Below are 14,584 nucleotides of genomic sequence, written 5' to 3'. Positions count from 1 at the left end.
AAACAACATTTGGGACCACATAAAGGGAAACAAACTTAATGTAGACACAGTAGCATTTAACTTGTAATGTTTTGTCATGTGGTTAAATTACCAAGGGCATGAGAACCAAGAAAATAGGAAGCAAAAAAAAATGGAAGAAAAAGCAAAGAAGCTAGATTTCTCAAGGGAGGAAATAGAAAAATGAATGTTCTGAATATACAGCTGAATTTTCTGAAGGTAGGAAGCTAGTTAGAAGTACAACAGGTCCATGCAGAAGCTGTGTACAAACTTGTATCCTTCCATCCAAGCCTTAATGTGCCATCAACTTGTGCAAGACTATACCCATAAGCTGGTGAGAACATGTTCAATATCAACTGAGCTTGAGCCATTGAATTGGCACTCATGGGAATCTGCTGAAAATAGTGGTTAGCAAGCTCTCTTCTCCACTGCCTAAACTTGTCTTCACCGTTCCTCTTAGGGCCTCCTATGGCCAACACATTGTTGATTTCCCTAGAGAGAAGGGCATGCTCCACACGGTGCCTGTTTTCATCATCAAAGTGTAAGTATGCTCCAAGAGAATCAAATAGGGTGGAGTAGTAGTGCAAGGAGCCCACAAAACGATCCAAGAATGAGCCTCCATGGTTCACATCTTGCTCCACCAAGGTGATTATTCTTGGCTCCAACTCCTCAAGGAGCCTTAGTGTTTTCCAATCAGGTCCAGTTGCATCGTACAGTGAATGCTGCAACCAATGCACTGCCAGTGCCTCGCCAGGCTTTACATGCAGCATAGACACATCGATTACTTCCCCAAACTTGCTTGCAATGGGGTGGAACTTGAATGACATGCCAAGCCTTCTTGCAAAGTTGGAGAGCTGTTTCCCAGTTTCAACGAGGAGTTCCGTTGAGGTTCCGAAGCATGTCATGGTTACCTGTGGTGGACCCTCCATTCTGGTGGCTAATATATGGAAAAAAGCTGGCCATTGCAGGCCTTGCATGATGTCCAAGTCGATTATGTGAATACTGTCACAATGGTTTACTGCCTCAAGGATTGCCTGGTTGGAAGTGAAGTGAGCAAATTTTATGAAAGGGGAAACGTTGTTGAAGACTTGGAATGCTGAGTTAATGTTTCTGTGATCAAGCAAAGGGGAACACATCCCAAGCCAAGAATTCATGACCCTGCAAGTCATGGCCTTGGTAAAATAAGCAACAACGCGTTCACCACACGATGCTTTGTAGGGTGAGGCCATTTGTGTTAGCTCTAGTAACATCCTATGAGCCTCACCCAGGTTGTCGACTGAAATTGCCACTGCACACTCCATTAGAAGGCTTATGAGGCTCAACCCTTGATCACAGACATTGTAGCTATGATCTAAACCTGAGTGAACATTGGTGATGGCCTCAAATTGGGGTCTAAAGCCTGAAGCTTTTCTTTCACTGATCAAGTTGGGTAAAAGTGAGGGAACAAGGTTGTGATGGGAAACCCTTGTTGTGTTATTTGGCACCAAGCTATCAGAAGTGGTTTCTGGTAAGTCTTCAACAAGGTGTTTAGTGATGTCATCAATGTGTTCCTCCATCCAATCAGAGACTTCATTCTGCCCCATGTTTAGGCACTGGTTTTCTGTTGCTGGCTTTGGATATAGGTTTGATGGGGTTGGAGCCGAAAATGGCAAGGAAGTAATAATATTTGAGTAGTGATCCCATGTTTCATGCATGTGCGAACGAATCATGTTTGGATTATAATTTGCATGAACCAGCTCGAATCCCACTTTCATCATACAAGGATCAAATAATGCAAGAAATGTAATAAATTATTGAGATAGGGAAAAGAAACAAGAGCAAAACACAAAAGAAGAGGAACAAGGGAGGAGAAGGTGTAAGAGGGGCTTTGAAGAATAGGCTTGTGCCACTTTTAAAGGCAAAGTTTGACGATAAAAAAAGAAAAAAAGAGTTTATTGTGTTGTTTTGTATTGTATTGTCAATGACATTGCCAATTCCAGGGGCTGGCCGGCATAATAAAGCCACTAAGAAAAAGATAAGTGGCTAGAAGCCTAATCATTACACGTCGATTTGGCAGTGATTTTACTATTATAGTAATGAACTTAAATGTTTGTAAGCTTTTTATTACATGTCTTAACTTTGAGCTATTTTTCAAAGCTGATGTGAATAGCATGGAGAGTGACGTTTTTGTTTGTGGTGACATGGTGATGGAGAAGGAGCAACTACCCTATATAAATAATAATATGATTAATGTCATCATAAACTGTAGTGAAAATTGCTTTTCACTTGTTTATCTTAATCCTCTCTGACTTCGCAAAGCCACTGAGGAATTAGGAACGAAATGGAAATTGCTTTTCGTACACAGTACACATTTATCATATCAGTTCTGCTTTTTACTTCAACACTTTTCAATCCTTCCCTTGTAGATATTTATTTAGTGGCATTCTTCTTTAAAATTTCCTTTTCATTATTAACCGAGAATAAGATATATTAATTGAGTAATTATTAAACCACCTTTTAGAAGAAAGCGAAGGTTATGTTAGTTTATTAAGGGTGAATGGGTATGGAAGGACCGTCCCAATTATTTTACCATGCTACAATGACAGTTTAATATAGAAAGATTATTGATGTCTAATTTTGATTAGTAAAGAAGATGAAGTTAAATATCATGCTTTAAACGACACGGCACATGAAAAATAATGGTGTTATTATCCGTGGGCTGTTTCATGGTGTTTTGTGATATAATTCTTATGTAAGTTTGACATTTTCCTCATCAAGGCTGCTTCATAGGGAATGAGTATGCAGGAGAATGCAATTATTTTATATTTAGAAAAAAAAGAAGTAAAGAAATAAAGCAAGGAACCATTCCAATGCATTAAAAAAGAAGTGTGAGTGTCACACTGTAAATATGAGAAGAAATCAAATGTTGGAGCTAAAGGAGGCAGTCAAAATGTGTTGATTCTAGGTAAACACAGTTTAATTTTTCATTTTTTAATTAGTTTTGAATTTTTATAATCTTTTATATATATGTTAATTCTTTTAGTTATAACAATTCTGCCATTTATCAATATTAGTAAACTATTGTAAACTAAAAGTATCTAAATAGTAATGATGAGAAATTTATTTTACATCCTTTGTCAATATCTTATATAAGTAAAAGATAAAAATGAGACATTTTTATCTTAGATAAAAATATAAAACCATGGTATATAAGTAGATGAAAATAATAAAATAATAAAATCACGTTTTATAGAAGAAATGTAAAAAAATTAATAAATATTTTAAAGATAAAATAAGGCATATGTCATCTCTGAAATCTGGACAGAATATTCGAATAAGTTTTCCTTGGAATGCTCTTGCACCAATCAATCATAACAATCACATATATTGGTGCGGTTTTAATATGAATACGACAATATTTAACCTTTTTTTTCCTTCCCTCAAACATGTGTTGAGGCACTATTTGTTGCTTTAAGTACGCATGATTTAGAAAAGGGAAAACATAAATTTTGCTGTAAACTATTGATCAATTAATCAATTGCAAATTTGATGCAAATTTCGCCTGTTATAATTTCACTATTTTAAAAAATATATTTTGAGTAGGAAGTATGTGCCAATTCGTTTACTTTTTTCTATCAAAACACAGTCCAAATTAAGAACGTAAACAAAATATACAGACTATGATACGTAATAGCAGATGCATCTTCGGTATGATCAAAACTGGAATGTCAAGGTTAATAATATCTTTAAGCTGAAAAATATTTGAGATTATTTGAGGGGTACAAAAACAGTTTGGTTTGAACCATTTTCGTTCAATTTTGGCATAAGATAAGTGATGAGCCAGCAACAATACCACCACGTCACAGTATGATGGTATTAATCATGTCAACTTCTGAAAGTAGTGCTCACCAAATCCGACACCCTTCAAAAATTACACTTCAGTTTCTTGTTTTTTAGTAAAATAAAATAGTGTTGATGTGATGCATGAAATAAGAAAGATGATTTTACATTTCCATATGATGCAGGAAGCATGTTAGATTCAAGAGTAAAAGTAATGCACAATAAAAGATGCAAAAGGAAACTTTTCACATATTATGTGTAATAAACACTGTCAATAAGAATGTAGGTAATACTCCTAAAAATACAGTATCATGTTAACTGGCTAAATATTACAGAAGAATTCAGTGTGCAGAAAAGAACTGAGTAAATAGGAAAAGTAATCCTCCAATTTTAAAATGTAAGCAATGAAGTAGACATCAGCTTAGAGGCATCCCGTCCAATACAATAATAAATAAACGAACCATAACCCTTACAAATTAATGATATTTAAAAAAAAAATGTAAATAGATGTTGTTCTTATATACTACACTCCAATGATACATGGACAAATGCTTTGGTATCATTAATGTAAAAGAGAACGCGAATATACATTGTATGAAGTATTGATAGACAATGGGTGTATGTTTTAGTGTAGCATGTGTAACAAGGGAGGTGGTGAGGAGTAAGAGATTTACAAATCAATAGTTGCGAGCCACTGACGAGACTGGTCCAAGCCATTAGTGTAATGAAGAACAAATCCAAACGCATCAAAGAGTGAAATTTTAAAGGTGGAAATGGTTAAAATGCTGAGTTATGATTCCTACTGTGTCAGTGGATAGATCACGCGAGAAGCTTGTTAGGACCTGGGAGGAAGATTCTTGTCTCTGCGAGATACCTCTAACTGGGGTGGCAAGAGCTTTAAAAAGCTTCCTTGAGCAGATGTGTCGGACAACTCTTGCTCTGGTGTTTCTGATTCACAATCAATCATGTCAGCCAGTTTTATCACTTCAAAAGATTTATGGTTACATTACATGAAAGAAACGCAGGTATACCGTACACAGTGAAACACAAGCTAAAAGAAAACAGCTATAAGGAATATAATGAATGGTCCCAAAGCAAGAGAAAGCCTACCGAAAAGTGACTTGATGGTTGGCCTCTTTGGTTTGGATTGTTTCTTTTTCAGTTCAGCTGGGAGCAAGAGGAAACCAAAGTCAACGCAAAAGAACAAAACAAACGACCTTCCAGGACATTAAATGCAAATACGATCAGCACAAAAGACAAACACAAAAATTCAAAGATTTTTGCCTTTCAACATAACCCCACCAGTTTACGTTTCCTTCCTGAAAAAACATGTCACCTCATTGAAGTGAAACTGAGGTTTTATATATCCTTGCAATAATATCTGAACAATGCTATTATTTTTTCATGTAACAACCACTTACTGACTTAAACAATCATACTCTCAATTAATGTATCTGTTGGGCCTTTAACCCCTGTTCACAAGAGGAGGAGGTGTAAAAAAGAAGGAAGATGGGCTGAGACTAAATGGGCTAAAAGCATGGAAATGCAAAACTAGAAGGTGAGATATGGATAACAAAATGTCCACATGGAAAGAGGATATTGGAGTGGAATACTCAGTCATGAGGTACGAGAGAGTAGCAAAAGGGCGTGACAGAAATTGGGTGAGGTATTGGTAGGCATGGTTGCATCTTGCAACTCTGGATGTTATCTTCTTTTCTGGATTACTATTTTCCGTTTTTCCTGGTTTCTTTTTCTAAGCTTGAGTTATGCTGTTTTGGCTGTAAAGTAATTGTTCTCCTACAATATCATCTACTTCCTTTCATATAATACCAGTTTCTATCAGTACCTAAGATGGAAACACATACACAAAAAGAGCTCCTCAACCATAATTATCTAAAAAATGATTTTGAATATCTGAATATCCCTCTTATAATAAATATATCTAACATAACAAGCATAATAGCTATGACATGACTAAAAGAGAATCCCCAAAAAACATTAACATAAAACAATTTGAAGCAGTAAAAAGTGAAAAAAAAAAATAAATAAATAAAGAGATGTACCCATCCCAGGGACTTGATAATCGTTGACAATTTCAAAGTTCTTGTATGTGTATCCAACAAAATTTAAGTCCTTAGATGAAAGCATCTGCAACATCTCAACAAAAAAAAGGACAAAGGAAATCGATAGGAGTGAGAAAACAGAAATTAACAAATTGAAGATTTGAAGATAGAGAATATAATGTAGCAAGAGAAAATATTAAACAATTGTGATAGACGTCAGGTAAAAAGAACAAAATAACTAACAATTATAACTTGCAAGATACCCCTTGGCCGCTGCTAATAATAAGTATAACCAAGTTATACACTGGTAAGTTTTTTATAATGGTTAACAAGAACTGCCTTTAGCTAATATAATTCAGACTCAAGAAGATCTAAGCAACCCTGTGTCGTGAAAGTTATTGCTAACCTAGTGCTCACGTTTTTCAAAGCTTTAATAATACACATTTCAACACGGGCCATGTTACGTACCTGAGTACGTAAACTAGCCAAATACAACCTTGCACACTCTCTCACACGTAATAGAACAATAAACACACGTAATAGAACAATAAACGAATAACAATGGATGAATGAATCTCTTTTATTGATGGTAATATCTGAATAAACAAGGGTAAACAATAATTGGGAGCATAACCTCCTTCAATTACTTTGAGAGCATAACCTCCCTCACAAGACAATAATGTCTGTCACAAAACTCAATAATCACCAGCATACCTTTAACCCTAGACTCTAACTTTATTTATATTAATTATTTCCAGCCCATCTCTTATTAAATATTCCTCTATCTGCATTTAATATAAATATCCTTATATTTAATATAAATATCCCTATATTTAATATAAATATCTCTATATTTAATATAAATATCTCTATATTTAATATAAATATCTCTCCGTATATTATCCTAGCATATATCCTTAATTATAAATATCTTATATTGAATATTTCCCTAAATATATATTTATTTACTCTAATTAACTTATACTATATTTATTTACTCTAATTAACTTATACTATATTTATTTACTCTAATTAACTTATACTATATTTATTTACTCTAATTAACTTATACTAAATATTCTCTCTGCTCATATACTTTCCAACCCTTATTATTACCCCTACCTTAGATCGTAACATTACTCCTCGCTGCAAAACAACCTTGTCCCCAAGGTTGGATTGGGGAGCTTGATCTCATGGCTCCTCATCAATTCAAGTCTGGAGGTTTGGGTGGTGGAAATTCTTCGTCGTCCTCGGCATATATCAGGACTCTCAAACTCCTGTCCGGACAACGGTGCGCAGGACCGAACCGCTCGCCGCATCTAAAGCACCTTCCTTCTTTCCTACGTTTTTCATATTCCTCATAAGGTAGATCCCTCACGTTTCTTTCCTTTCGTCCGGTCCCCACATTCTCCGTGATGTCCGCCCGGCTCTCCACGACAGTTACCGTTCGGCCTTGGTTCGGGCGACTGAGCTCCAGTCGCGTATCCACCCCGTTCGGTTTTTCTCCAGATTGATTCTCGATCACACTTCCGCTCCCAGCCTTCACGCCCCCTTGGAACTCTTCCACATCCTTTGCCAGTCTCATAACGTCCATCAACTCCCGCGGATCAAGTAATCTGAGTTGATTACGGATCCCCTCCTGCAATCCTGCCATAAAGTACCCCATCAGCTGTGCGTCGGGCATTGTTTCCGTTTGGCCGACCAAGACTTCAAATTCTTGGATGTATTCTTCCACGGTTCCTGATTGTTTACAGGCCGCCAGTCTCTCGAAGACGGTTCCCCGGTTTCTTCCTCCAAAACGGATCACCATTGACTCCTTTAATCCTGCCCACGAACGGTTCCTGGCCTTCTCCCTCCAGAATCTGAACCAGTGTCCTGCGATTCCCTCCATGCTGATATAGGCTAGGTGCAACTTTTCTTCCTCCGACACTCCTTGTAGCTCAAAGAATTTGTCCGCTCTATTGATCCAATTCAAAGGATCGCTTCCTTCGAAGATGGGTAAGTCTACCCTTCTCCTCCAATATGGTTGCTCCTCTCGGTGTCCACCATCTAGCCTCCTGCCCTCTCTCTCGTCCTCCTCATTCCTTCTCCCATTGACAGACCCCTGACTTCCATCAGGATTTCCCTCATGTCGTCGACCTCGCTCTCCCATCACCTTCACCAGTTCCTGGACTGCTGCCTCCAGTCCTCCCATGGAGATTTCTATGACCTCCAATCTTCCTTCAATGACATTCACTCTTCCCTCCATGATGATCCGGCAGTTTCCTCCCTTGACGATCCGGCAGGTCGGACCAATTGTTACGTACCTGAGTACGTAAACTAGCCAAATACAACCTTGCACACTCTCTCACACGTAATAGAACAATAAACACACGTAATAGAACAATAAACGAATAACAATGGATGAATGAATCTCTTTTATTGATGGTAATATCTGAATAAACAAGGGTAAACAATAATTGGGAGCATAACCTCCTTCAATTACTTTGAGAGCATAACCTCCCTCACAAGACAATAATGTCTGTCACAAAACTCAATAATCACCAGCATACCTTTAACCCTAGACTCTAACTTTATTTATATTAATTATTTCCAGCCCATCTCTTATTAAATATTCCTCTATCTGCATTTAATATAAATATCCTTATATTTAATATAAATATCCCTATATTTAATATAAATATCTCTATATTTAATATAAATATCTCTCCGTATATTATCCTAGCATATATCCTTAATTATAAATATCTTATATTGAATATTTCCCTAAATATATATTTATTTACTCTAATTAACTTATACTATATTTATTTACTCTAATTAACTTATACTATATTTATTTACTCTAATTAACTTATACTAAATATTCTCTCTGCTCATATACTTTCCAACCCTTATTATTACCCCTACCTTAGATCGTAACAGGCCATGACTTAGGTTTCCAAAATATTCCGCACAAGTATCAATTCTTGTTAGAAAAATTGTAAAGTTAGTTAGATGTAGGAAGTACAATCCCAAACATTATTCATATCAAGAGTTTGAAGAAGATAAATAGTTCAAAAAGTATAAACAAAGCAATGATGACTAATTGATTTTTCCTACCACCATGGTCCTGCCTATGGTTTGTACCATCTCAACAACAAACACAACTCATATGACGACTAAAATATACACCAATAATCTACTCATAAATCACATCCATGCAAAGTATAAAATGATGACTAACTAATTTTCTCTGTCCTTTCTACACTACCGGGGGCAGACACAAGCTCTATAGATGACTAACTAATTTTCTCTGTCCTTTCTAACTAATTTCGCACAGAGAAGGAAATGCCAAATATTACCTTCCTCCATGGACCAGATCTTGACGATGATTGACTTTGGCTGTCAGACTACAATTGCAAAAGATAAAATGAGAATAAGTGAACAAGGCACTTCTAACAAGCTACACAAAGCGAAAATGTAAGAGACTCAAATACCTCATCAAACTTTTCAAAATTTTGAGTGTCTAACTCATCATTGACCTCAGGAATAAATGCAGCTTCCATATGATACAGCTTATCCCATTCAACACCTTTGAAGAATGGATGAGCCTAAAGAATATGGCAAAAAGGTAAAATCCATACCAAAAAGTATAATATAGCAAACAGATGAATTTAGAAAGTCATAGAGCATACATCACCTTTATTTCATCTGCACCATTTGACCCCAGCCTCTGATTTACATTACACAAAAGTTTACTAATAAGATTTTTAGCTTCTGGGGACAGCCTAGCTTCTTCAGGAAATTTCAAATAAGCTTTCCAATTTACAATCTACACAAAAGAGAAACCAAGATTAGCATGCTCTATAAAATTTATACACAATTATGTAAACATGATTTTGCTACTACTATAGAGTGTAGGTTGCACTATACCATGAATCATGTTAGAAAACCGTTTTATGGAAATTGAGAGGAAAAAAAAAGTGATTTTAATGCTTGACTGAAAAAATGAATAAAATCAAGAAAGATCTCTCCTCCAACCAACCTCCAGCTTTGTTCTAGCACATTTTTATGCCACTCCTTTCTACCTCTCCAATTTTAAGCTAAATGCATGTGTATTTGGTTCAGTTCAAATCATCCAAACAGATGTTCAATGCCAATGATACAAAATGTTTCTTCTTTATTTCATGCTTTGGAAAGTGTGAATTACCATTTGCAATGATGAAAACAGGTTCCCAAACACACTCTGACTAATTGTTCTTTCTATACTATATTTTAACAGACCATTGATAAGAAAATCAAAACAATTAGCTTCTGAAGTCCAGGCATGATATCATATTGCTTGTACTTCATAAAAAAATAAAGAATGCATTATCAATATGAATTATGATCCACCACTCTGCACTTATAGAAAGTTTACTCTTTCCAGTGTGAATGTCAAACAAGCATAATCAAAAGAAACATTTCTTTTGAAATGATTACCTTCCTACAAGTCAACATCGGATCATCAGAATAAAAAGGTGGATATCCCACCAACATTTCATACATAATCGCTCCAAGTGACCACCTGTGAATTTCGCAAAAACCATCATTGCATCAATATAAAATATGTAACTTAAAACTTATGTTCACAAATTCCACATAAATGAAACAGAATCTGACATGCTTTTAGAACATTTGAAAAGGAAATAATAAAAAAAAAGGAAGTGTCCGAGATTGCATCCCAATGATGGAAGTAAGAAATTTGAATGCCAAACTGGGTTGGAACTTGAAAATTATTGAAAAGATCACCAGAAATGAATAAAATGACAAACTCAATTGTTATGATATAGATACATCATAGCATAAATAAATTAATACTTAACATGCCAACATTCACACACATAAAACTCACCAATCACATTCCATCCCATAACCTTTCTTCAAAAGAACTTCTGGAGCAATATAATCTGGTGTACCAACTGTGGAATAAGCCTGCAAGGGTTTATACATTTAAAAATTACAAGCACACAAAAAAGATGTATAACAATGTCATCTTTAACCATTAGTTTAATGGAGCCATTTATTTTCATTTTTTCATTTTGGGTTGGGTGAGCAGATAGGGTTTTGATATGTACAAATTATCAAAACTGTAACATTTCACTGCATCACAAGGAAAACACAACATCAAGTTTTACAATTGCATGCACTGTCATAACAAATAAAAGGACTTAAAAATAATAATAGCGTTATAGCAGTGAACTTACAAGTGTTCTCCTGTTCATTTGCCAATGTTGAAGTTGTTCTTGTTGTGAACGTTTAGGAGTTATCCGCTCTTCGTTTTGTGGAGTTCCATTCACATTCTGACCCACAGAAAAATCCTTTTCTTCAAGTGTATTGCAATCTAATGGTTTACAAAGTCCAAAATCTGACAATTTCAAGTGCCCGTATCTTTCAAGTAACAAATTGTCTGGCTTGATATCCCTGTAGCACAAAATATTGAAGAGACAGACTTATACTATATAAATGATTAAGTTTGCTTTAGTTTCAAAAAGATAAACACAAACAAATAGATGTGGCTTCATACATCAACAGTTTTCACAATTAGATCCTTTTTAAATTAGTAGCAAATATGTAAGCCTCACATTTGTAACAGTATATTCTGGAAATTAACTCAGTTATACCAGAATCAATTAAAAGATAACCCTACATAAAAAAGTTAAATGTGGAATAACAAAGGAAATCGGACTTCTCTGGAAGTAAATGAACAAGTATATTTATACCTGTGTATATAATTGTGTTTATGTATAGATTCAATAGCCAGAACAGTTTCTCCAACATAAAATCTGGCTTCATCTTCGGTCAAGGTATCCTTTCTCATTAGTAGAGTCATCATATCCCCACCCGGTAGATACTCCATAATAAGATACAAATATTCAGCATCCTGGAATGAACAATAAAGTTTGACTATGCAATTGCTGTCAACCTCTGCGAGGAGATTCCTTTCAGCTTTAACATGCTCAACCTGAAAAAAATAACAAATTGGAATAGGTATAATGATCTTATTGATCATAGGCATTTAAACTGCTAAATTCTGGAAAACATAATCTAGCTTGACCAATGCTTGTAACCTGGCCTCTGCGGAGCATCTCTGATTTTTTTAGCTTCTTCATTGCATACACATGACCACTAGTCTTCTCCCTACAGACTCTGACCTGGAAAAATTCAATTTTCAGAGAAAAAAAGTGGGAGAGAGGAAATCGGTTGGAAAATTCTGTCACCCTTTTACACACAAGCCAAAAATGAATTTGTGTTTCTCGAAACGGTAGGTGCTCCACCACATAAAATCTTCAAATTAATCCTATTTTAAGATAGAAATCAGTCTTTTATAAGTTGACAATCATTGTTAATATTTTACAGAGATCAGTCTTTTTATATACTTTAAGATAGAAATCAGTACATTCATTGATCAGAAGTTCAAGGAAGAAAGTAAAGCCAATCATAGCAAGATAATCATATACATACCTCTCCAAATGCTCCTTTTCCTATCATTGTTAATAACTCAAAATCATCAACACCCATCTTATGCCTCTGAAGGCGCATATATTCAGTTTCCTTTTTCTCTAAAAACTTAAGCAGGTTGTTTTGATCCTCCTCAGAGACATCAGCATCAGCCAACTTCTTTTCCAAGATGGTTCGACTGTTATAAGTAGGTGAGGTGTTACAAAAGTTGATCATATGTTTGCCGAAGCAACTAACACGGTACACATTAATATTCAAGCAAATTACAGTTTCAGAAATATTCACATGCACCTTACAAAAAACAGAGGAATCCATCTCCCACATTAGTCATTTTCTGATCCCGTTAATTATGAGAACTTTATATCTACCACACTAAGAGTTTGTGATATGAGCCAATGACTTAAGTCTTCGTTAAATCTTTCCAATTTTTCTTAGCAGTACAATGGTCACACTAAGCTTAGAACCTACGATCTCACGCATACTACTAGGCAACCCATAAGAGCTAGGCAACCCTAGTGGGTCATTAAACTTTCCAGTTAAGAACATAGAAAAGAGATGTCTTCCAACCCATTAGACGAACGTGCACATACAAGCTTCATGAAAAAATAGAATTAGTAACCAGTTCTTTATATGAATAGTCCACCAAATTTCACAAAAACATTAAAACATCCTGGCGGAAATAATTACAGTGCCAGATTTGAGTTAGAAATTCAAAGGTTTTCATAAGGATGTACTAAATGAGACATAATCCAACTTCAATTTTCAATCACAGACTCCTTTCGAAAGTTCGTTCAGTAAGAGCAGTATGTATGTAGCGATGGAAAAATGCCACGTCAATACTAAAAACATATACTAGAAGATTTACAGAACTAGAGTCTAGCATGATGAAAACAAATACCAACAGAGCAACTATCTATCTGACAAAAATTATAACACTTTAGAATCAATCGACCGCATCAGTTATAAGAAATCTAATATCGAGAAAATTACTGAAAGTCTTTAATAGAAAAGAGAGGAATCCCACAAAAATGTACCCAAAAACTGTACGCAAGATGTTTGAAAACAAACAAGTGTCAACACTTGATGTTTCTCCATACATAAAACATTATCAGAATCAGCGATTAACTGAATCATACCGCTCTTTCCTCTCCTGAAGGTTCTTCATTTGCTCCTTGTAATGATTTTCAATGTACTGCTTTGCTGCGGCCACCTTCTGTTTCGTGACACTGGAAAGCACTGCTTCATCCACCGCCGCATTCAAATCCTCGTTTCCTCCAATACTATCCTCCTCCTTCTTCTTCGCAGCAGCCCTGGTTCTATCTCGAGGCTGGAACTTCTGAAGCCAACTCCTTGCAGAATCCATCTCCTCGCCTCAATGTTAAACAATCAACCTTCTAACCATTCCCAACACTTCATTCCAAACCCCTAAAAGGATAAACACAAAAACCCAACTGTAAGAAATCTTTATCAACAGGAACACAACTCACCCCCTACAATTTTCACACACAAAAAAGCTAACATATTTAGTCTCATTCCCTGCACTTTCTATTTTCGCCGACGACCCATTTTCCACAAAGATACATACTTTTTCCCAAAAAAAAAAAAGTTCAGCGAAAAAGAAAAAGAAAAACGAAAGATTTCCTTTCCGGCACCTTAATTGCTCGATTTCAAGCGTTTCCAGGGCAAAACAGTAGAATTGATGCCCTGAAGTAACAGAAGCAAAAAGGATGTTAGGGTTTAGGAACGGCAAAGAAGAAATCAGAATGTAGAAGAATTGCGGTTCTAGAAAGAAGCTGAGGATTCGTATTACCGAGTTATGAAGAAAGGTTCTTCTTTTTTAGATCCCCGAAACCCTAAAGAGAGGGAGAGAGTAGTAAATTGGTTGGGCAATGGCAACGACAATGGCCAATGGCTTCAGTGAAGAACTACTGACAGAGATCAACTTTGCGCGTTATTCAGTGTTTCAAGCTGTCTTTCTCTGTGTATGTATCATGATTCGTACATGACATGGCGTTCACCTTTTGTGCCAAATTTGCAACTAAATCTTCTTACTTTTTAAATGTATTTTTTAAAATAAAAAATGAAAAATTGCACTGAAGAAAATAAATAAATGGGTAATTTTATCATTTAAAAATTAGTTACTTTGGATCCCGCGAAGAACCGGTTTCGATTTCAGTGTTGTCTCCTTTTTTACTGAAAATAATTTTGTCTCTTTTGTGGAA

The 14,584-nt window shown here is 35.6% G+C and overlaps 1 protein-coding gene and 1 pseudogene across 1 annotated transcript; both read right to left on the bottom strand.

Annotated features, from left to right (window-relative positions):
* Nucleotides 1-224: 224 nt before the first annotated feature.
* LOC124840722 (scarecrow-like protein 23 pseudogene) lies at nt 225-1,754 on the bottom strand (annotated as a pseudogene).
* A 2,426-nt stretch (nt 1,755-4,180) lies between these two features.
* On the bottom strand, nt 4,181-14,380 carry LOC148194405 (uncharacterized). The gene is made up of 15 exons (XM_088096073.1): nt 14,173-14,380; nt 14,015-14,066; nt 13,499-13,787; nt 12,366-12,540; nt 11,972-12,055; nt 11,624-11,865; nt 11,108-11,324; nt 10,756-10,835; nt 10,344-10,428; nt 9,562-9,693; nt 9,359-9,472; nt 9,224-9,271; nt 5,880-5,964; nt 4,927-4,983; nt 4,181-4,764 (listed from the first exon to the last, which is right to left on the bottom strand). The coding sequence occupies exons 3-15, from the start codon at nt 13,723-13,725 to the stop codon at nt 4,652-4,654; spliced, it is 1,659 nt and encodes a 552-aa protein (XP_087952199.1). The 5' UTR covers nt 13,726-13,787; nt 14,015-14,066; nt 14,173-14,380; the 3' UTR covers nt 4,181-4,651.
* Between the last annotated feature and the right edge of the window lie 204 nt (nt 14,381-14,584).

The sequence above is a fragment of the Vigna umbellata genome, chromosome 8 (assembly GCF_029865625.1).
Source record: "Vigna umbellata cultivar VRB3 chromosome 8, Vumbellata_1.0, whole genome shotgun sequence".
NCBI lineage: Eukaryota > Viridiplantae > Streptophyta > Magnoliopsida > Fabales > Fabaceae > Vigna > Vigna umbellata.
The sequence above is the reverse complement of the archived record's forward strand: the minus strand, read 5'-3'. Positions and strand labels throughout refer to the sequence as shown.

What these genes read in the sequence shown, in the direction of transcription:
- LOC148194405 (XM_088096073.1), bottom strand. Translation starts at nt 13,725, where the DNA reads ATGGATTCTGCAAGGAGTTGGCTTCAGAAGTTCCAGCCTCGAGATAGA. An exon ending in AAATGAACAGGAGAACACTT is followed by an intron (nt 10,836 to 11,107) that starts GTAAGTTCACTG and finishes AAACCCTTGCAG; the next exon opens with GCTTATTCCACAGTTGGTAC. An exon ending in AACCATCAAGTCACTTTTCG is followed by an intron (nt 4,765 to 4,926) that starts GTAGGCTTTCTC and finishes ATTGTGAATCAG; the next exon opens with AAACACCAGAGCAAGAGTTG.